Source organism: Epinephelus fuscoguttatus, linkage group LG12, assembly GCF_011397635.1.
Source record: "Epinephelus fuscoguttatus linkage group LG12, E.fuscoguttatus.final_Chr_v1".
Classification (NCBI taxonomy): Eukaryota; Metazoa; Chordata; class Actinopteri; order Perciformes; family Serranidae; genus Epinephelus; species Epinephelus fuscoguttatus.
Window position 1 is genome coordinate 12,075,912 of NC_064763.1, and position 22,081 is coordinate 12,097,992.

Here is a 22,081-nt window from a genome sequence, read left to right on the forward strand (position 1 = left end):
AACGCCTCTTATTTCACACATAGCAGGCTGTTAATGGGTTTTACTGTAAAATAACCAGAGGAGATGAAATCAATACATTGCCTCAGAACGTCCGTCAGGGATGAAGAGTACAAGTTTGAAGATTTAGTAAGAAATAAATACTGATTGAAGAAGTAATCAGGTGTGTTACCAGAGTTTAAGTAGTAATACCACAGTGTAGAGACATTCACTTACAGTTTCCCCTGACCAGTGCTCGTGCACAGAATAGGATGTATGAAGGGGGAGGCAGTGAGAGTGAGCGGGTAACTGTTGAAAATGACGTCTTTGTTTGGGTGTTAAGTTCAGATATCAGCACCGGTAAGTATTTTATTGGTACCTTCATTCATGCTATGAAATAACGCTTTAAATCAGACCTGTTCAATTAGCAGGCAGGGCAGGGATTGCTACCGAGACCCGATATTAAACAGCCCCAGGCAAATTGAATCAAAACCGTAATAACAGTAAGCTCCGACGTTATCAGCGTTACATTTCAAAGTATTGGTTTCATGTAACATCATGAAGCAGCCTCTCTCCTGCTCTCTGCATGTCAGGGCTGACCTCCTCACAACACACACACACACACACACACCAGCGTGAAGTCAGACAACAGCAGGCCGCGGAGCAGATGAAGGGAGTAGAACTTCAAGATTACTGTTGTTGACGACAACTACGCTTGTTACTGTGAGTAAGTGCAATAAAACCACTGCTAGTAAAAAGCCAATACTTTATCAGTACATGTCTTAAGCATGTAGAAAGCCAAATTTCAATCTGCTCTGTCCACAGTCTTTCAGACTGGTACCAACAAAAGAGAGAACTCAGTAGCAGGACTCAAGTTACCAAAAGCTTGGGGCTTACACAGAATGTAAAAATGCAAGATATTGGGTAAAAAAACAGAGAACACTGGGAACAAAGGGCTTGAACACGTGCTCCAAACCACAGAGACGAACTGGCACAGAAAAATGGCAGCAGGTGGACTAAATACACAAGGGAGGAGGGGTAATGAGGGACAGGTGAAACTAGTCAGGGCGGGGCAATCACACAGGAGGGAAACACACGGGCAGAAAGTGAAGTACCTGATGGGGACTTCAGGGTGTAACAAAGTCGCTCATTCACAGCTATTATGGTTTACGATCACGGTTTACACAAGCACATCGCACTCTTGGGGCTAACAGCAAATTGTTAAAGACAAACTGAAATGAAAGCTGTCTGTATGTAGTCTGACAATTTATCTGAAAATGTACCTGAGGCAGCCGACCTGCAGACAAAATGTACCTGAGGCAGCCGACCTGCAGACAAACTGTACCTGAGACAGCCGACCTGCAGACAAACTGTACCTGAGACAGCCGACCTGCAGACAAAATGTACCTGAGGCAGCCGACCTGCAGACAAAATGTACCAGAGGCAGCCGACCTGCAGACAAAATGTACCTGAGGCAGCCGACCTGCAGACAAAATGTACCAGAGGCAGCCGACCTGCAGACAAACTGTACCTGAGACAGCCGACCTGCAGACAAACTGTACCTGAGACAGCCGACCTGCAGACAAAATGTACCTGAGGCAGCCGACCTGCAGACAAAATGTACCAGAGGCAGCCGACCTGCAGACAAACTGTACCTGAGACAGCCGACCTGCAGACAAAATGTACCTGAGGCAGCCGACCTGCAGACAAAATGTACCAGAGGCAGCCGACCTGCAGACAAAATGTACCAGAGGCAGCCGACCTGCAGACAAAATGTACCTGAGGCAGCCGACCTGCAGACAAAATGTACCAGAGGCAGCCGACCTGCAGACAAACTGTACCTGAGACAGCCGACCTGCAGACAAAATGTACCAGAGGCAGCCGACCTGCAGACAAAATGTACCTGAGGCAGCCGACCTGCAGACAAACTGTACCTGAGACAGCCGACCTGCAGACAAAATGTACCAGAGGCAGCCGACCTGCAGACAAAATGTACCTGAGGCAGCCGACCTGCAGACAAAATGTACCAGAGGCAGCCGACCTGCAGACAAACTGTACCTGAGGCAGCCGACCTGCAGACAAAATGTACCTGAGGCAGCCGACCTGCAGACAAAATGTACCTTACTTTACGTCTTTCACCCCTCCTATATTTTATTTTCAGCATGCAGTAGTGTGTACATTTACATCATATTATCTCTTATCATCAGTGGTGGAATGTAACTAAGTACATATACTCAAGTTTTGCAGGACAGTTTTTAGGTACTTGTAATTTACTTAATTTTGAGTATGGCAACTCTGCTACTTGTACTCTATCACATTTTAGAGGTAAATATTGTATTTTTCACTTCACTACATTTGTCTGACCGCTTCAGATTTTTGCATATTGTGGAAACACTTGGCTGATTTTTCGAATGACAGAGCAGTATTTTGTAAGCATGATTTTTTATTTATTTTATTTTATAACTGTCTAAAACACATGTTCATTGTGCTTTTATGGTAAAGGTGGTGATGCTATGATAATACATTTCCAATTTTATGGAATTAAAGAAAAATGATGAATACTCATTGTTGTTAATAACATATATTTAATGTCCATTTTATATTTGATGTGTGTGTGTGTGTGTGTGTGTGTGTATATATATATATATATATATATATATATATATATATATATATATATATATATATGTGTGTGTGTGTGTGTATATATATGTATGTACAGTACAGGCCAAAAGTTTGGACACACCTTCTCATTCAATGCGTTTTCTTTATTTTCATGACTATTTACATTGTAGATTCTCACTGAAGGCATCAAAACTATGAATGAACACATGTGGAGTTATGTACTTAACAAAAAAGGTGAAATAACTGAAAACATGTTTTATATTCTAGTTTCTTCAAAATAGCCACCCTTTGCTCTGATTACTGCTTTGCACACTCTTGGCATTCTCTCCATGAGCTTCAAGAGGTAGTCACCTGAAATGGTTTCCACTTCACAGGTGTGCCTTATCAGGGTTAATTAGTGGAATTTCTTGCTTTATCAATGGGGTTGGGACCATCAGTTGTGTTGTGCAGAAGTCAGGTTAATACACAGCCGACAGCCCTATTGGACAACTGTTAAAATTCCTATTATGGCAAGAACCAATCAGCTAACTAAAGAAAAACGAGTGGCCATCATTACTTTAAGAAATGAAGGTCAGTCAGTCCGGAAAATTGCAAAAACTTTAAATGTGTCCCCAAGTGGAGTCGCAAAAACCATCAAGCGCTGCAACGAAACTGGCACACATGAGGACCGACCCAGGAAAGGAAGACCAAGAGTCACCTCTGCTTCTGAGGATAAGTTCATCCGAGTCACCAGCCTCAGAAATCGCAAGTTAACAGCAGCTCAGATCAGAGAGCAGATGAATGCCACACAGAGTTCTAGCAGCAGACCCATCTCTAGAACAACTGTTAAGAGGAGACTGCGCGAATCAGGCCTTCATGGTCAAATAGCTGCTAGGAAACCACTGCTAAGGAGAGGCAACACGCAGAAGAGATTTGTTTGGGCCAAGAAACACAAGGAATGGACATTAGACCAGTGGAAATCTGTGCTTTGGTCTGATGAGTCCAAATTTGAGATCTTTGGTTCCAACCGCCGTGTCTTTGTGAGACGCAGAAAAGGTGAACGGATGGATTCCACATGCCTGGTTCCCACTGTGAAGCATGGAAGAGGAGGTGTGATGGTGTGGGGGTGTTTTGCTGGTGACACTGTTGGGGATTTATTCAAAATTGAAGGCACACTGAACCAGCATGGCTACCACAGCATCCTGCAGCGACATGCCTTCCCATCCGGTTTGCGTTTAGTTGGACGATCATTTATTTTTCAACAGGACAATGACCCCAAACACACCTCCAGGCTGTGTAAGGGCTATTTGACCAAGAAGGAGAGTGATGGAGTGCTGCGGCAGATGACCTGGCCTCCACAGTCACCGGACCTGAACCCAATGGAGATGGTTTGGGGTGAGCTGGACCGCAGAGTGAAGGCAAAGGGGCCAACAAGTGCTAAACACCTCTGGGAACTCCTTCAAGACTGCTGGAAAACCATTTCAGGTGACTACCTCTTGAAGCTCATGGAGAGAATGCCAAGAGTGTGCAAAGCAGTAATCAGAGCAAAGGGTGGCTATTTTGAAGAAACTAGAATATAAAACATGTTTTCAGTTATTTCACTTTTTTTGTTAAGTACATAACTCCACATGTGTTCATTCATAGTTTTGATGCCTTCAGTGAGAATCTACAATGTAAATAGTCATGAAAATAAAGAAAACGCATTGAATGAGAAGGTGTGTCCAAACTTTTGGCCTGTACTGTATATACATATATATACATATATATACAGTACAGGCCAAAAGTTTGGACACACCTTCTCATTCAATGCGTTTTCCTTAACATATATATACATATATATACAGTACAGGCCAAAAGTTTGGACACACCTTCTCATTCAATGCGTTTTCCTTAACATATATATACATATATATACAGTACAGGCCAAAAGTTATTTTTTAAATAAAAATAATAAGATTAAGGTGTTATGTTTGGACCTTAGTCACATCGCGATCACTGTGTTAATGCTGACAGCCCTAAAATACATTAATTATTGTTATTATTGCCCCAAGAAAATAAAAAGATTCAACAAAGAAAATCCATTCCTTATTTTTTAATATGGACATTAAAGTGCTTAAAAATTATTTGAAAAGCTTTAAAAAATAATAAAATGAAGGTGTTACGCTTGGACCTTAATCACATTGCGATGAACATGTTAATGCTGACAGCCCTAAAATAAATTACTTTTTGTTATTATTGCCCCAAGAAAAAAAAAACAAAAATAAATAAGAAATGAAAAGGCAAAAATAATCGTTCTTCAGTGTGGACATTGAAGTGCTTTCTGCACCACCTCCACCTCATAAGTAACGAACAGTCCCTGATGTCTGGTTTGAACATGCAGTATTCAGCGTTATCACCTCACATCTCTCCGCCTCCCTCTCTCTCTCCCAGTCTTCTCCTATGTCTCTCTCCCAGCTGAGGGGTGGAGGCTGACGGCTGATGCCTTTCTGAGGAGAGGATGGAGGAAACAGGGAATTAGCGGCTCTTCTTCAGTCGGTGTTCGCAGAGACAGAGCCGTGATCAGCAGCCTCAGCAGGGACATTTGTCTTTTCATGGGGCAACAAACGGCTTAAAATGACCCGGGGAGTGAATCTGCAGCGCGAGGTAACACACACACACACTCACACACACCTTTCCTTTGCTTTTCCTGGTGCGACGCTCATCATGTTCAATGTAAGCATCTGTTATAGGCTGTATGGGGGCCGGTGGGGGGGTGGAGAGTTACATAACAGCCGAGCCGAATCACAGATTAATTAGGATTGATTAAGAAAAGACGCATGTAGATATGATTATTAACTGTAGAGGGGGTTCTCCTCCTCCTCCTCCTCCTCCTCCTCCTCTCTGTGACATGATGGAGGAGGAAAAAAGCAGCCGGTTATAGATGGAAGAAACATGAAGGTGTTGAGGAGAGAGAGCCTGCAGGCCTCACATCACCACAGGAGCACCAGCAGCCACCAGCTCTGCTGCTGCTGCTGCATTCAAACACAAATATGAAGATTCATCTTATTGTTATTATTATCTGGTTCACCTCCGTCTCCATGACAACGGGAAATCTCCAGCCTGTTAGTTTGCTCTCCGCTTCCTGCACCTTATCCCATCACCCCCCTCCTCCCAGCATTTAGCCCCAGCCATAAAAAAAAAAAAAAAAAAAAAACCTCTGTTATCACGCTTATTAAGTTCAGGTAAATCCCCAAATCTGGTCACTGTGTCAGCTGGTGATCTGCTGACCAGGTAATTCAGGTTCATGCTCTGATTTAAAAAAAGAAAAGGGAATTTTAAAAGTAAAGCTTCATCAACATTTTTGTGTTTCTCTTCTCACCGTAGTTTGAATTATAGGATGATTTTGCACCAAAAATTACTGCTCGCCATATAAGCAGCACTCACATTTTATATTTAGGTTAAAGTAGTGATACGGCAGTGTAAAAATACTCTTTTTAGTTACAAAATCTGCAATCAAAATCTTACATAAGGGGTAACTTCTGCGTTTTTCAACCTGGACCTTATTTTCCCTGTTTTTGTGCTCAAACTAAGGCTGTTAAAATAATGCCTTAATTTAGATTAATCAATCACAGAAAAAATAATGACTTAAAAAGATTACTGCGGATGAATCGGGTTTGCTGTTGCCCTTTGACCCGGTGCGTCACTGAAAGCCACAGAGGCTCTGTCACATGATGGAGGCAGACGAAAAGACGCTGTTTGGAACATTGACATTTAAAAAACACCCAGATGGAACTGTTGATAGGAGCACCATTCTCTGCAGGTTCTTCTGCAGTAACCTAAAATATCACCTCAACGCAAAGCATTTAGCTGCGAACCTAGAGGTCTGAGCTAGCACAGCTTCTGATGCTAACGCTAGCAGCCAGCCTCTTCATACCACACTCGACCAGGTGTTTAGACTGAGTCAGTCTACCTGTGACCGACCTACTAACTCCCTCACAAGATGGACTGCAGACTAGTTTTGGTGGTCTCCAGTGTAAGATTGCCCAGTTCAGACCAGAGATTCGTGATGAGATGAAACTGTTTTTGAATGTTGCAGAGAAAAGTGTCAGCGGTGTGAACTGGCCGGTCTGAGCTCGACTCAAGATGGCTGATGGTGTCACCTGACACTCAGCTGGACAAATCGCTGGCAGGTGGTTTTAAAGCACGTCACCTGTTTCAACAGCCAATCAGCTTGTAGTGAAGTCCTCTGGTCAAGTCAAAATGACCGCAGACAGCGTGTTGGCTTGCTGCGGCAGGTGCTCCGTCCCCGCCGAGCCTTCTGTTTCTGTCCTCACAGTGTGCCGGTGTCAGACGGTGGGTCGCTGCTGCTGCTGGCTGTATGTGCTTATGCCCCGCCCACATACACACATTCTCATTGACTGATGAATTGGCACTGGTTATTTATATTATTGTGGCGTATTGATTATGAATACAGTCCATCTGATGCTGGTTTTGTTTCATCACTGTAGCCAGTATCTCACTATCACTATCCTCATTCAGATTTTAAGAAGCTACAAATTATATTCAGCCACAAAATAAGTCTGAAAAGCTGCAAATCAGAACAGAAGTACAGAGAGTTGTTGACTAGAGATGATACACCGTCTCATCATGGTCACTTCCTGTGAGCCAGCAGCTTTAGAATAGAACGTTGCAGAGCGGCGCATTGCAAGTGGTCGCCTGTTTCAACTGGTTTTGTCACAAATCTTTGGTCTGAACTAGGCTTTGGACAGCATGCCCGCATTGCAGAATCAAAAGAGGTGTGACATACAACACAACAGCATTGGCATCTAGTGTGACATCTACACGTTGGCAGCACTTGAAGAATAACAACATGACAATAACAGTTATTTACCATCTCTGTGATGTGGCAGCTGATGTCATCCTCTTATTTCCCCAAATTTAGACAACAGAAGCATGTGTTTATGTTTAGAAAAAAACATCATGATTTGGCTTAAAAGAATTACATTTGTTACTAATGTAATGTTGGGCCACGTTATATACATCATGTGACTTAGCTAGCAAACTACATTGTTAATTAAGCAACTCAGTTGACTTGTGGTTTCACACAGGAAATGATCAGCGGTGTCTCGGCGTGAAAGTTCAGGGTTTGTTTGACTCATCCATCTCACCTCCCGCCTGCCTTGTATGGACTTTCTTGCTCTTTATACTACAGTAGTTGCCAGCTGTGCGTTTTATAACAAAAGGTGCCTTTGTACATCAGTATGTTACACGAACGTCCACTGATATAGCGCAGGTATGTCAGTAGACTTTCACATCTACATATGACGATGACTTCGGTCGCTGGCCTACTAATAAACGAGCCCGGTCTCACTCCGGAGTCGTTGAAATCCAGCTTGACATTTTGGGCAGTGACTTGTGGTGTCAGAAACCAACGAAAAGAGGCGTCCTTTAACGTCGGCATGATACGTGGCAGGACAAGAATGAAAGTTGAGGCAAGTGTCCGACTGGGGCAGGTGGGGGAGGGGTGGTGGATGGGTCCGACATACAACGACTTTCACCCGAGAGAGAGCGGTGTTCGCATTCCATAAGATTGTAAAGCCAAGCCCTGTTCTTTTTTCCTAAACCCAACCATGTGTTTGTTGTTGAAGAAAAAAACGTCAATCCACAGTGTTGTACCAACGTAGTGCTTTTATTTTTGAAAGAGACTGTATGCAAACTGTACATTTCCTGTGAAAACATAAGTGTATTTTGGAAACAGACAATGCAGGTAACAGGCTGAAGTTGACACAGCGTCCCAGAACGTCAACAACCATCACACCCAGGGTACCTTGGACGCCGTATGTGGTCGTGGAAAGTCCATGACCAAACGTGGACATGTGATGAAGTCGCAGTGAGGATGTGATGAGGAGGCAGTTTCTGTGTTCAGATTCTCCTTCCATTGAAATAGACTGAAAAATATAACAAAGTATCCTAATTTTTTTTTAAATGTTAATGATTAATGAGTGCATTTCGAGCAGGAATCCACCAATATAATATTGTTTGTGTTTGGAAAATATTTGTGTTCTGAAAAGGTTAAAAAAAAAAAACCAACCCTCTTAAAGACAGTAACAGTGCCCTTTAATTATTTTTTGGACACGGCCCCCTCAGACCTCCCTTAGGGACGCCACTGTTTGTGTCCACAAATCTCAGTTTGTAAAACTTCCAATTGTTCTGACTTAAAAAGTAAATACAGTTATGCCCTCTGAGATGTAGTGGAGGAAAAGTTAAAAATAAAAAGTGGCATGCAAAGAAAATACTCAAATAAAGTGCAGTACTTGACTATTTGATGAATCACCTGAACTTTATTTAATCTGTGTTGTTGACTCTGAGATCTAATTTTTAAGACACGACAACCAAAATCAACACATAATTAATTCAAAATATAAATAAATAAATAAATAAATAAGATAATAAAACTTCAAAATCACTAGCAGAAATGAAATCACCTGTCTTAAAGACACTTCTGTTTAAACAAAAATATTTTATTGAACTTTTTTCTAACATTAACAGTGTCACCAACTGTTAGCAAATCATATATATATATATATATATATATATATATATATATATATAAAATACATTTAAATTAAATTAAAATAAAATACATTTATTTAAATATTTATATTTGCACATACACATACAAAAGAGGAAAAAACACAATAAGTGCATAAAATAATAATTTAAAAAATACATAATACAAATGTAATTCTAAAAATAAAAATCACTACTTCTGCCAGTCTAACTGCTTATTTAAGAATAACTACTTCATGTATTCTAGTTACAGATTTAAACACAAACTGCTTTGGAAGCGTTATAGATAGATATCATGAGATGATTAAAAATATAAGCATCAGAAAGCATCTTATAGGACTTATAATAATTAACAGCTAGTTTTTCATTCATGTAAAAAATGATGTTTATTAAATCACTGATAAAACCTAATAATCTCAAATTAATCCGGTTAATCTATAGGATGTAATCTGACGTAAATACAGTTAATCTCTAATAAAATCAGTAATCTTAATTATTTTAAAGACAAATTATAAACATGTTTTTAATAAATGCAGTTTTTCTTCTAATAAAATGTGTCCCACTGTCATAAAATCTTATTTTTGTTCTCCACTTTTCATGCTAATAAAATATAATTGCTACTGAAACCATGTTTTTATAATTAAAATGTGGTTTCTTGAATTAATTGTTGCACTGCTGAAAGGCAATTTTATTTTGATCTGAGCTGCTGACACCTCTGTACCTCTGCTTATCTAAGATATTAAATGCACAACTTTGACTTGTAGTGGAGTAATTTTACTCTGGTGTATCGCTACTGTTACTCGAGTAACATATGTGAATACTTCCTCCACTAGTCGGTGTAGTTCAGTCGTCATTATGGATCACAACAGTGACACAGTGTCCAGACTGCAAACAGGATTGAACACCTACCAAAACTCAGGGCTGGAACGTAACTACGAATCTGAGGTACTTTTACTTTACTGGAGTCTTTTCTTGTTTTACTCCACTACAATTCAGAGAAAAATACTTTAGTTTTCACGCCACTAAAATGATCTGACAGCTTTAGTTATTTTTCTCCTACAAAGACGATCAAACAGCAAAGCAGTACAGCTCTTTGTGCCACAGGTACAAATACAATGTGTGCTATGTCAGGTATCGATGATGAATTATAAAATATAAAGAAATTAGGATTATTAGTGTTTTCACTCTTACACACTGAGTAATGTTTGTTGTCAGTTGCGGCCACAAGAAGCAAAAATTTTGTGCTTATAGATGATGTCATTTTAGAAGAAAAACAAAATATCAAGACCAGAAAGTCGAGTAACTCGGTATAAAAAGCAACAAAGTGTATACGACCAGTTTTGGAAGTGACAGTAATGTACGTTTTAGCAGTACCGAAGTAATATGTATGCATTAATAACAATATTTCAGGTGATACTGTAATATTTTGACTTTATCCATGTAGATTTACGACTTTATTCTCATAATATTACGACTTTATTCTCTTAGATTTACGACTTCTGTTCTCGTAGATTAAAGACTTTATTCTCATAGATTAACGACCTCTCTTCCTTAGATTTACGACTTTATTCTTGTAGATTAAGGACTTTATTCTCCTAATATTACGACTTAATTCTCATAGATTAACAAATTTATCAATGTAATATTATGACTTTATCCTCATAAATTTACGACTCTATACTCGTAGATTAATGACTTTATTCTCTTAATATTACAACTTTATTCCCATGGATTAAAAACTTTATCCTCGTAATATCATGACTTTATTCTCATAGATTAATGACTTTTTTCTCGTAATATTATGACTTCATTCTCTTAGAATTACGACTTTATTCTCATAGATTAATGAGTTTATTCTTGTAATATTACGACTTTATTCTTGTAGATTAATAACTTTATTCTCAATATTATTACAACTTTATTCTTAGAGTTACAACTTTATTCTTAGAGTTACAACTTTATTCTTGTAGATTAACGACTTTATTCTCGTAATATTACGACTTTATACTCGTAATATTTTGACTTTATTCTAGGAGATTAACGACTTCATTCTCGAACTCTATGATTTTTTTTTCTTTAACATGATCCTAATCCTCCTTTGTAGTTTATAAACAATAGAAAGTGTTGAATTTGCATCAGCACTTTAGACTCTCATGGAAACTCAACACTGAAAAGCTGTTTCACATTAAAAGCCTCCATGGTTGGATGCCAACTAGGAATCTTCTTCTTCCCTGAGAGGCTTTTAATGTGAAACAAACCCACACTTTTCCTGCTGAAGTGTCAACTCAACAAAAAAAAAATTCCCATTGTAAATCTGTGTCAGAGTCCCCTTGATTTTCTGTGTAATTTACGTGAACTGGTCTTTTAATCACAGCGGACAGTCCTGTATGGTTTTGAATAATTAGGCCTTGTGCACCATGTTGAAGAGTAACAACAAACATTTTACATCAACAACAGAGGCTGATTTACTGTATTTTTGATATTCAGTTGTTAAATGAGGTTCTGAGATCTAAAGGCTCAAAGAAACATTGAGGATCCCCATGTGGCTTCAGCTCGATTTTGGCCACATCTGGATGTAGCTACCTGGTAAACAGTCTCAGCAGCAGAGACGATGAAAAAGAGAACTGGAGTCATTATCATGGACACAATGAGCGCCCACTGATGCGTTCACTCGTCTCGTCACATCCAGAGACTTTCCACTGAGTTCATCTGACACAGTGTGACACGGCATGCTCTTATTCAGCACATCCTGCCGCAGGCCCAACGTTTGTCAGCACGAACACACTCGTAGAAGAAAACCATCGTATACACACAGTAACCTCCACTGAATTTATTCAGTTCTGTCAGTGACTTCACCTGCTTTAACAATCCAATCACCCGATGCTATGAACTGATTAGATTTTAGTGGTCAAGTGTTGTTGTGACCTCACAAAACATGTTTTTGGCATGTGGCATGTTTTTTCATTTGACTCATTTTAATGAACGTAATATTTCAAGAACACCTCAAGTGAATTTCTTCAAATTTGGCAAAAACGTTCACTTTGACTCAAAGATAAATTGATTGGATGTTGATGGTCATAGGTCAACGGTCAAGGTCACTGTGACCTCGTCTGTCTCATGGAATTTCTCAACTTTGGCACAAATGTTCATTTGGACCAAAAAATGAACTGATTAGAATTTGTTGGTCAAAGATCAAGGTCACTGTGACCTCGTCTGTCTCTTTCTTGTGAACATAATAACCCAAGAACATCTTGAGGGAATTTCTTAACTTTGGTACAAATGTTCATTTGGTTCCAAGAATAAACTAATTTGAATTTGGTGGTCAAAGGTCAAGGTCACTGTGACCTTGAAACCATCTCATTCTTGTGAAAGCGATATTTCAAGAACACCTTGAAAGAATTTCTTCAAATTTGGCACAAATTCCACTTTGAGTCAGGGATGAACTGATTAGAATTTGGTCGTCAAAGATCAAAGTCACTGTGACCTTTCATCTATCCTATTCTCATGAATGCTATCTGAAGAACACCTTGAGAGGACTTTTTCAAATTTGGCAGAAACATTAACTTGGACTCAACGATGAACTGATTGGATTTGGACAGTCAAAGGTCAAGGTCAATGTGACCTGTGTGTGATCTGTCTCATTCTTTTGAATGTGATATCTCAAAAACACCTGAAGGGAATTTCTTTAAATTTGGCACAAACATCCACTATGTGTCAAGGATGGTCTGTGACCTAAAGAAACATGTTTTTGGCGTGTGGTCACGTTTTTTCATTGTCAACGTGATATCCAAAAACACCTTGAGAGAATTTCTTCAAATTTGGCACAAACGTCCACTTGGACTCAAAAATTAAAGTCAAAGTCCAGTGTGACCTCACAAGATATGTTTTTGGTCATAACTCATACACTAATTGTGACAAAATATCACACAACAGGATAAAATAATGAAATGGTGACAATTTATATCCAAAAGGTCAAAGGTCATCTTGACTGTGACATCATCATGTTATAACATCGTATCTCAGGAACAGAAGGGGAGACATTTGGTCAGATACTTAATTGGTGACTCTAATCTTGAAACTTTGCTGATTGTATAGATCTTCCGTGTGTGAAGCATCCATGTTTTTTTTTACAGACATGGATGGAAACTGTCAGAGACACTGGACTTGGTGGGCAGAGTCATACAACTGAGAGGCAGTAATTCTAGTTGCTGTCTACCATTAGCAAAGTATCTATCCAACTGGCTGCTAAATGCTCCAGTATGTCCACCAGCTAGTCGTTAACTTTGTCCATCTGCCTTTTCTGTTGAAAATGACAAAATGAGAGCAGTGAGGGTGGATCAAAACAGTAACGTCATGAGCCGTAAAACCAAAAACAACACCTTGAAACATGTTAAAAGGCTCCACATGTCCAAGGGAGCTGCAGAATCAGGTGATACTAACACCCTCCAAACACACACAGTCATTTAATCCATTGTTTATATGATGATATCAGCTACAGCAGCTTTCATGAAAATATTTCCTGTGAGAGTCAACTGCAACATCAGTAACAATCCAAACCACTGTTGGCTTTTGTTATCAGCAGCATCATAAAAAACGCTCTCTAAACAAGCCTTTATAATGTTTCTATTCACAGACACTCATCTATTAGAGCTAAAAAAAAAAAAACACCCAGATGTTACATGAATGACATCTTTATGCACAAAGCAGATACGAGTACATTGTTCCTCCTCTGAAACAAGATGAAACAGACAAATGTTATCCAACGCTGTGTGGCCTCATCCAGTACATTCCTGCTATATTGTGAGCACTTGGGTAGACAGAGCTGTGCGTTGCCATGGAAACCTGCGCTGCTCAGGCTCATAATATTCTCTGGTGAATGGAGAGCAGAACGGCTCCAACACAGCCATTTGTCCCAGTGGTTAAAAAAAAAAACAAAAACAAAAAAAAACAAAACACTGATGGTGGCTTGGGCAGTGTGCATAGTAACGGAGATCTACCACATCTGAGGTGTCACATCACTATTATATTGTATTGTACAGACCTTTGATTAATTTAATTATTTATTATTTCACCAGTGGGGTCCGACTTAGCCCCTGGAGGAACATGCTCTGACATGCGAACACAAAGCAGAGTGGTAAGGGTTCGTACAGTGTTTTAAATCACAAGGTCCCTGATGTAGACCTTTGGGGAAAACTCAAAAATGCTGCCTCTTTATCCAGCAGCTGGTTTATGGAAGATTTAAAATGCCTTTTTTAAAACAAAACAAACACTGTCATATACACTCACTGGCCACTTTATTAGGTACACCTTGCTGGTACCAGGTTGGACCCCCTTTTTAATTCTTGGTGTCATAGATTCAACAAGGTGCTGGAAACATTCCTCAGAGATTTTGGTCCATATTGACATGATGACATCAAACATCCATGATGAGAATCTCCTGTTCCACCACATCCCAAAGGTGCTCTATTGGACTGAGATGTGGTGACTGTGGAGGCCACTGGAGTACAGTGAACTCATTGTCATGTTCAAGAAACCAGTTTGAGATGTGGTAAGGGTTCGTACAGTGTTTTAAATCACAAGGTCCCTGATGTAGACCTTTGGGGAAAACTCAAAAATGCTGCCTCTTTATCCAGCAGCTGGTTTATGGAAGATTTAAAATGCCTTTTTTAAAACAAAACAAACACTGTCATATACACTCACTGGCCACTTTATTAGGTACACCTTGCTGGTACCAGGTTGGACCCCCTTTTTAATTCTTGGTGTCATAGATTCAACAAGGTGCTGGAAACATTCCTCAGAGATTTTGGTCCATATTGACATGATGACATCAAACATCCATGATGAGAATCTCCTGTTCCACCACATCCCAAAGGTGCTCTATTGGACTGAGATCTGGTGACTGTGGAGGCCACTGGAGTACAGTGAACTCATTGTCATGTTCAAGAAACCAGTTTGAGATGATCTGAGCTTTGTGACATGGTGCGTTATCCTGCTGGAAGTAGCCATCAGAAGATGGGTACACTGTGGTCATAAAGGGACGGACACAGGCAGCAACAATACTCAGGTAGGCTGTGGTGTTTAAACCATGCTCAGTTGGTACTAAGAAAATCTCACACCATGTCTACATGACCACCAGCAGCATGAGCTGTTGATACAAGGCAGGATGGATCCATGCTTCCATCTGAATGTGGTTTTTCCAATCTTCTATTGTACCAGTTTTGGTGAGCCTGTGTGAATTGTAGCCTCAGTTTACTGTTGTTAGCATGACATAGTGGCACATTGTAGTTTAACAGCAAAACCCATACCTGTGCTTGAGATTTGATATTGCGTACCATTGCAACCCACCAAGATACAACTTGAGATATGAGGAAGTTGTCATCCTCATCATAAATCTTGTGTATATTTTTGGCGTTGTGTATATTTTGGATTCTAGAAATCTTTATATTTTATTGATATTTCATATTTGCACTGTTTCCTATTTCCTTTGGGATAATTTAAGTTCATCATGGAGTACTTGAAAATGAGTCTCCGATTCATTTGATCACACCTGATTTCAGCTCTGGAAACCCAAATCCAGAATAGCCTTCTAACTATGTAATTTAGAGTCTTATGTACATATTATTAAACATGTAAAAACAATTAGAAATCAGTTTTCATCCAAATTCGAAATATCTGTCTTTTAAGTTTTTGTACATTCTTGAAATTGGGTTTGATTTGGCCGTGGTTATCTCTGAGATAATACACAATAAATTCCAAACCAATCATAAATCATCCATCAGTTGTCTCAACCCGCCCCCCAGTGGCAGTGCAACAAACAGCTTTCTAGTCTGATATTTAGAAAATACAGATTGTAAACAAATCAGGTTGACCGGCTTCAGACCCCGGACAATCCGAGCCTTTGCAGCTTGTGGAGCTGCAGGAAGAGGTGGCTTGTGAGCGGCCGGGCTTGCCCCCCGGGCCTGGTGCCGGTGTCGGCTCGCAGGGAGGGGACGTGATGTGCACCCTTCCTCACCCCTAACCCCAACCCCAAGCAGTTAGCTTTGCTACGCATAAACTTATCCCCAATCGTAGTGATGCTGTGAGAAACAACACAATTTTAGCCGGAGGGCAACATTATTCGAGGCGGGCAAATACTTCTACACAACGCCTGCTTTGACGGTCGGTGTGTGTGTCAGAGTAAAGACACATTTAATCTATTAAGACTGGATGTGTTTGAATGAAAAAGGCTATTATCAGAAAAAATGGAGCAGATTTATATTTTCAATGAAAACGTATCTCAGTGAAGAAAGGCAAAGCGCTAGGCTCCCATTGTCATTCATCTCAGCTAACACTGCATGTAAAAGTTATGCTAACTATTCTACAAAGTAACATTAATATGAATCACAAAACATTTTGAAACTTACCATTCAGTGACCACCTGAAAGGAATCATTTTCAGCTTCTGCTTCGACCTCTGAATCATCACAGGGCTCAAACATGTACGCCTGGATTAAATTTGTGGCAGCCATTGCTGAGCCAGGGAAATGTCAATCAAAATGAGGGAGCTGTCAATCAGAGCGTTATCTGCCACGCCCACTCTGTCCTGGCAAGTGGTCTAAACAGCAAAATGAGCAAAATGAGCTGTTTTTAAACCAGGTTTTCTAATAGTTATGGTTATTTTCACTCAGACTTTTGTGGATGATTAATGAGACACTCGACTTTGATATAATATATGCATTTTTACTATTTCAAGCTGTGTTTCCAAAGGCTGTAAAGATTGCTCGGTATGTTTACATTCACAGTTAAGTGGAACTACATTTACAGCTCGACTAGGCCATTTAACTGGACTACTGTCCTTGTCCCAGTATACAAGTACAGGAGGGGAATTGATTTGCTGACAGAAGTATGTCCGACTCCACTAAGATTGGTGGTGACATGCCCCCTTTCAGCTTGCGGTTGACAAACAAGTTAGCTGTACCATGGTTACTCTTCTCTTTCAACGTAGTAAATGAGTTAACGTTTTTCCTACTCAGGAAACCTTTTCAGGGATTCTGTGCAACTGTGTTAGTCCTCAACTAAGGAGTCTTAAGTGTCACACTTAAGGAGAAAACTTAAGGTGTTTTGTGCAATGGGTCCCTGATGATCACTAAAATTAGATTAAAAAAAGTGGATATACATTGATAGTAAATGGACCTGCACTTGTATCGTGCCTTTCTAGTCATCCGCCCACTCAAAGCGCTTTTTATACTACGAGTCACATTCACCCATTCGCACTCACATTCATACACTGGTGGCCGAGACGACCATACAAGGTGCCACCTTCTTCTCAGTTTTTAACACACCCACACACTGGTGGAACAGACACAGGGAGCAATTTGGGGTTCACTATCTTGCTAAAGGATACTTCAAACCGCTAATCGAACCGCTGCTCAAACCACCAATCAAACCGCTGATTGAATTGCTGATCTTCCGATCAGTGGACGACCCACTCTACCTCTGAGCCACAGCCACGGTATTGGTTATCAGCCAAATAAACTGTTATCAGCATATTGGATATTGGCAAAAAATTCAATATGGTGCATCCCTAGTTACTGCACTTGCACTTTTCTAACACCTACTAATTACCACCATGTTTCTTCTCCTGTAGGCTTGAATCCACCCAGAAACCCCATGGAGCAGGATGTGGAGAGCCCGGCCTACATCAAACAGCCCAAGCTGCCAAAGCAGGCCCGTGAGGACCTGCCTAAAAAGCTGGCAGAAATGGACAGAGCAAAGAGGATCCAGCGGTACGTCCAGAAAGATGGAAAGTGCAACGTCCATCACGGGAATGTTCGAGAGACGTACCGCTACCTGTCAGACATTTTCACCACGCTGGTAGATCTCAAATGGAGGTTCAACCTGTTTATCTTCGTGTTGGTGTACACCGTGACGTGGCTCTTCTTCGGCTTCATGTGGTGGCTTATTGCGTACCTTCGAGGGGATCTGGACCATTTAGCGGACAACCAGTGGACTCCGTGTGTCAATAACCTCAATGGGTTTGTATCAGCTTTTCTGTTCTCCATTGAGACTGAGACCACCATCGGTTACGGGTACAGAGTCATCACAGACAAGTGCCCAGAGGGGATCCTTCTGCTTTTAGTTCAGTCGGTGCTGGGATCTATCGTGAACGCCTTCATGGTGGGTTGCATGTTTGTTAAGATCTCACAACCCAAGAAGCGAGCTGAGACACTAGTGTTTTCCACCAATGCGGTCATCTCAATGAGAGATGGACGGCTGTGCCTGATGTTCAGAGTCGGAGACCTCCGAAACTCGCACATCGTGGAGGCTTCAATCAGGGCCAAGCTTATCAAGTCGAAGCAGACCAAGGAAGGGGAGTTCATCCCTTTGAACCAGACGGACATAAATGTGGGTTACAACACGGGAGATGACAGGCTCTTCCTGGTGTCGCCGCTCATCATCTGCCATGAGATCAACCAGAACAGCCCCTTCTGGGAGATCTCACAGGCCCACCTGGCCAAGGATGAGCTGGAGATCGTTGTGATTCTGGAGGGAATGGTGGAGGCCACAGGTGAGTCGAGACAATGTGTACAGTAACTGGTATTCAACTGAATCAAGAATCTTGCTCAGTATGTTTATTTCCACTTGAACCTTAAAACACAACCCTTGTCAATAAGTGATTAGAGTGCTATCTTACAACCCAGCGCAAAGTGGTACACATTCCAGTGCAACTGTCATTGCTAGGTTCAGACAGTCACTGTCATTTTTACAGCCAGCTCCCACATTGTGTAAAGTCCCTTTCCCCGGCGCAACAAACCTGCGAACACCCACTGACATCTGGCTTTAATGTGTGATGGGAAAGGTTACAATCAGCATTCACATCCGGGCTCAAATGACTCTACATTAGTCACAGGTCTTTATCAGCTCCAGCTCTGATTGGCAGTGAACATGCATACCCTCAGCTTGTTACCCACAGAATGAGTTTCTGTTTTCCCCCTCTCCTGATGTCATTACACCACTTTTCACATTGTGTGGCCATTTGGGTGATGTCAGAAGACAAGGACAGTCCATCACATTCTCATTCCAACTTGGCAAATATCGCCGCTTTGTTAGTGGACTTTCACGTCTACATATTATCCTCCTGCGTCTGTTGTTGACACTCTGGGACACAGTGTTAATGTACTCCTGTTACATGTGTTGGGTCTTTTCAAAATAAATGTACAGTTTCGACCTGTTAGATGCATACAGTCTTTATAAGAAAAACTTACAACATTGGTAAAACACTTCATATTTATATTTATTTCTCTGTGCAACAAGGCACGTGGTTGGATAAAAAAAAAACATCATAGTTTGGCTCAGTTTGGTACTTTATGCAACATCAGCATGTTATCATGAGCAGTGCAGCCTCACAAGTTGTCGACTCTTTATCTCTGTTATCTCTTATTTTTGCTTTTCTTTCTAATTTACATCCATAGTGGGAACAGTTCTCGTCACAGATCCTCAGATTCTGTATTTCACACTATCGTACACATGATGTACTCTGAGCTACAGTGTGATAACAGTTCATTCCACCATTGCTGATGTGTGGGCAGTAACTCAGACTTCCATTGTAGTAGAATACATTTCTTAGCTGCTGACAAGCAAGATCCTTCCTAATGACTTCAACATAAATGTTGGTGGATAAACTCTGCCCAGCAAGCCCAGTTTTACCCCCTGATGTCCTGCTGGTTTCACTAAGTGGCCTCAGAAAGATGCTTGAGATCCTGAAAGCCTGTTCTTGTCCAGGTACCATCATCTCCAAACATAACACACAGGAAGAAAAAAAAAGTGTCTTCTCTGAATTCTCTGACAGGAGAACCTCTCTGCATTAAATCTGATTATTTTCCAGGGGTTTGGTTTATAACAATATTCTGCAGCTGGTAGGTGTTTAATCCCAAGTTTTTCTTTTTCCCATCACAAGTAAACGTTCATAAATCCACTTAAAAATCACGGAGATAAAGATGCTCCTTATAACTGCAAAAGCTTCCTGAGAATGATCACATTTTTAAGTTTACTTCAGTATCAAAGTATTCCAGTGAAAGCTATCTGTACATCCATAAGCACACTGCAGCAGCATAAGCACCAGGGGCCTCCTGGGACATGCCCAGAACACCTCTAACGGGAGGTGCCCAGGAGGATCCTGATCAGATGCAAGAAACCTCCTCAACTGACCTTTTTCGACGTAAAGGAGCAGTGACTTGTCTAAAACAAGCCAACAGAACTTGCTAGCTAGCGCTAGCTAATGTCTATGGAGAACTGTTTTGTTTCCAGCTAAGCCCTGCCCACCCAAAAACCTCACACTGTTCACTAAGAGTAAGAGGGTCTATGTGCCACCACCTTTAATCTTTAATCTTGCTTTGTGTCTCCAGGCATGACGTGCCAGGCGAGGAGTTCATACATCAGCAGTGAGATCAAGTGGGGCTACCGCTTCACCCCAGTCCTGACGCTGGAGGACGGCTTCTACGAGGTGGACTACAACAGCTTCCACGACATCTATGAAACTAACACACCCACCTGCAGTGCCAAAGAGCTCGCTGATATGACCAATCGCGCCCGCTTGCCCCTCACCTGGTCACTGGCCAGCAAGCTCAGCCAGCAGGGGCTGCCGGAGTCGGAGCAGGAGGGCCAGGAGACCAAGACCAGCCTGGATGACCAGGGGAAGAGCCAGCAGACTGAGAGGAATGGGGACATTGCCAACTTAGAGAGTGAGTCCAAAGTGTGATAGAGGGACAGAAAGTCTGAGGTCCATATGAGATTATTGTGTGCACTCCGGTTTCGTACGGACACACAAGCTCGCGAAGCACAGGTGAGAGTTTGAGGTACTTAAACGAGGACCAGTGAGCACAGTAGACCAAGTATCCCTGCACCAAGAACCACTTCTTCTCAGTGATTTCACAGTTACCCCAAAAACAACAAACCAAGTAGACATGTGGCCCACCGCTGAACTGAAAATCCTCTGCGGGACGTGCATGTTTCAAATATAATGTGATGTCCTCCTGATGAGATTCCTATTATTTTTTCTATTAAGATATTACTAGGGGCATTTGCATAAGTATTTTTGTATATACTACAAAATGTTTTGAATTCTTTGTTTTGTTGCAGTGTGAATATTTGACAGATGTTTGATACTAATTCTTTTAGGTTAGTTCTGTATATTCTCTGCCTTACTGTATGTATAAAGCTTTCATTATTCGTTTTTTTCAGAAATACTATATTAGCATGTATAAACGTTCTCTGCAGTTAATTTATCTTGTATTGTGTATATACTGTAATGTTATAAGGAACACATACCGCTCAATGGATGCAAACACTAGTTTAAACCAATGACAAATACTTCCCCACATGATAAATGTTTGTTTAAGGTAGTACTTCACACTGCGTTTCCTTTAGAAGCCATGACTTGCTGTTTACAGCTGGGTGACTTCAGACAACGGCCCTTTAACAACTGCATCTTGTCACTTTTGCACAGCGGAGGCCTCTGATGGAGAAGGTTAGCCGCTGTTTCTGTCTCCGGAAATCCTTCACATGTCACCTACAGTATCAAAAATAAATAAACAATAAATTGAATATTATGCACTTGACGAGACTTTTTTAAAATGCGATTATTGCATCTTAATTGTGGTAGAACTACTAAGGTCCTTTTAGTCCTGTGTTCGAAATACTGCTTGAGTAAGCAAAGTATTATCAGCAAAGTAATAATAATAATAATAATAATAATGATGATGAACTTTTTTTATATAGCACATTTCACGCTTGACATAAAAGTAGACATAATGGACATAAACAGACAAGGCAATTCAACATAAAAGAACATTTAAAACAATTTAAAACATGGATTAACTGATTCATAAAATCATAGAGTTGTAAAACTGTAAATCATAAAATCAAGTAAGATTTTAAAAGAGTTGCAGCAGCGTGAAACGTAAATAGAAATTAAA

At 40.7% G+C, this 22,081-nt stretch overlaps 1 protein-coding gene across 1 annotated transcript; it reads left to right on the forward strand.

The window, feature by feature from the left end:
- The first annotated feature begins 5,026 nt into the window (after positions 1–5,026).
- Positions 5,027–21,675, forward strand: kcnj6 (potassium inwardly rectifying channel subfamily J member 6). Its single transcript, XM_049592808.1, has 3 exons — positions 5,027–5,223; positions 17,755–18,675; positions 20,513–21,675. Exons 2-3 carry the CDS (start codon positions 17,778–17,780, stop codon positions 20,863–20,865), a joined length of 1,251 nt encoding a protein of 416 aa, XP_049448765.1. The 5' UTR covers positions 5,027–5,223; positions 17,755–17,777; the 3' UTR covers positions 20,866–21,675.
- Positions 21,676–22,081: the final 406 nt, after the last annotated feature.

Excerpts from the sequence above, each read along its gene's own strand:
- kcnj6 (XM_049592808.1), top strand. The coding sequence starts at position 17,778 with ATGGAGCAGGATGTGGAGAGCCCGGCCTACATCAAACAGCCCAAGCTG. Across the intron at positions 18,676-20,512 it reads GGGAATGGTGGAGGCCACAG|GCATGACGTGCCAGGCGAGG; the intron begins GTGAGTCGAGAC and ends TTGTGTCTCCAG.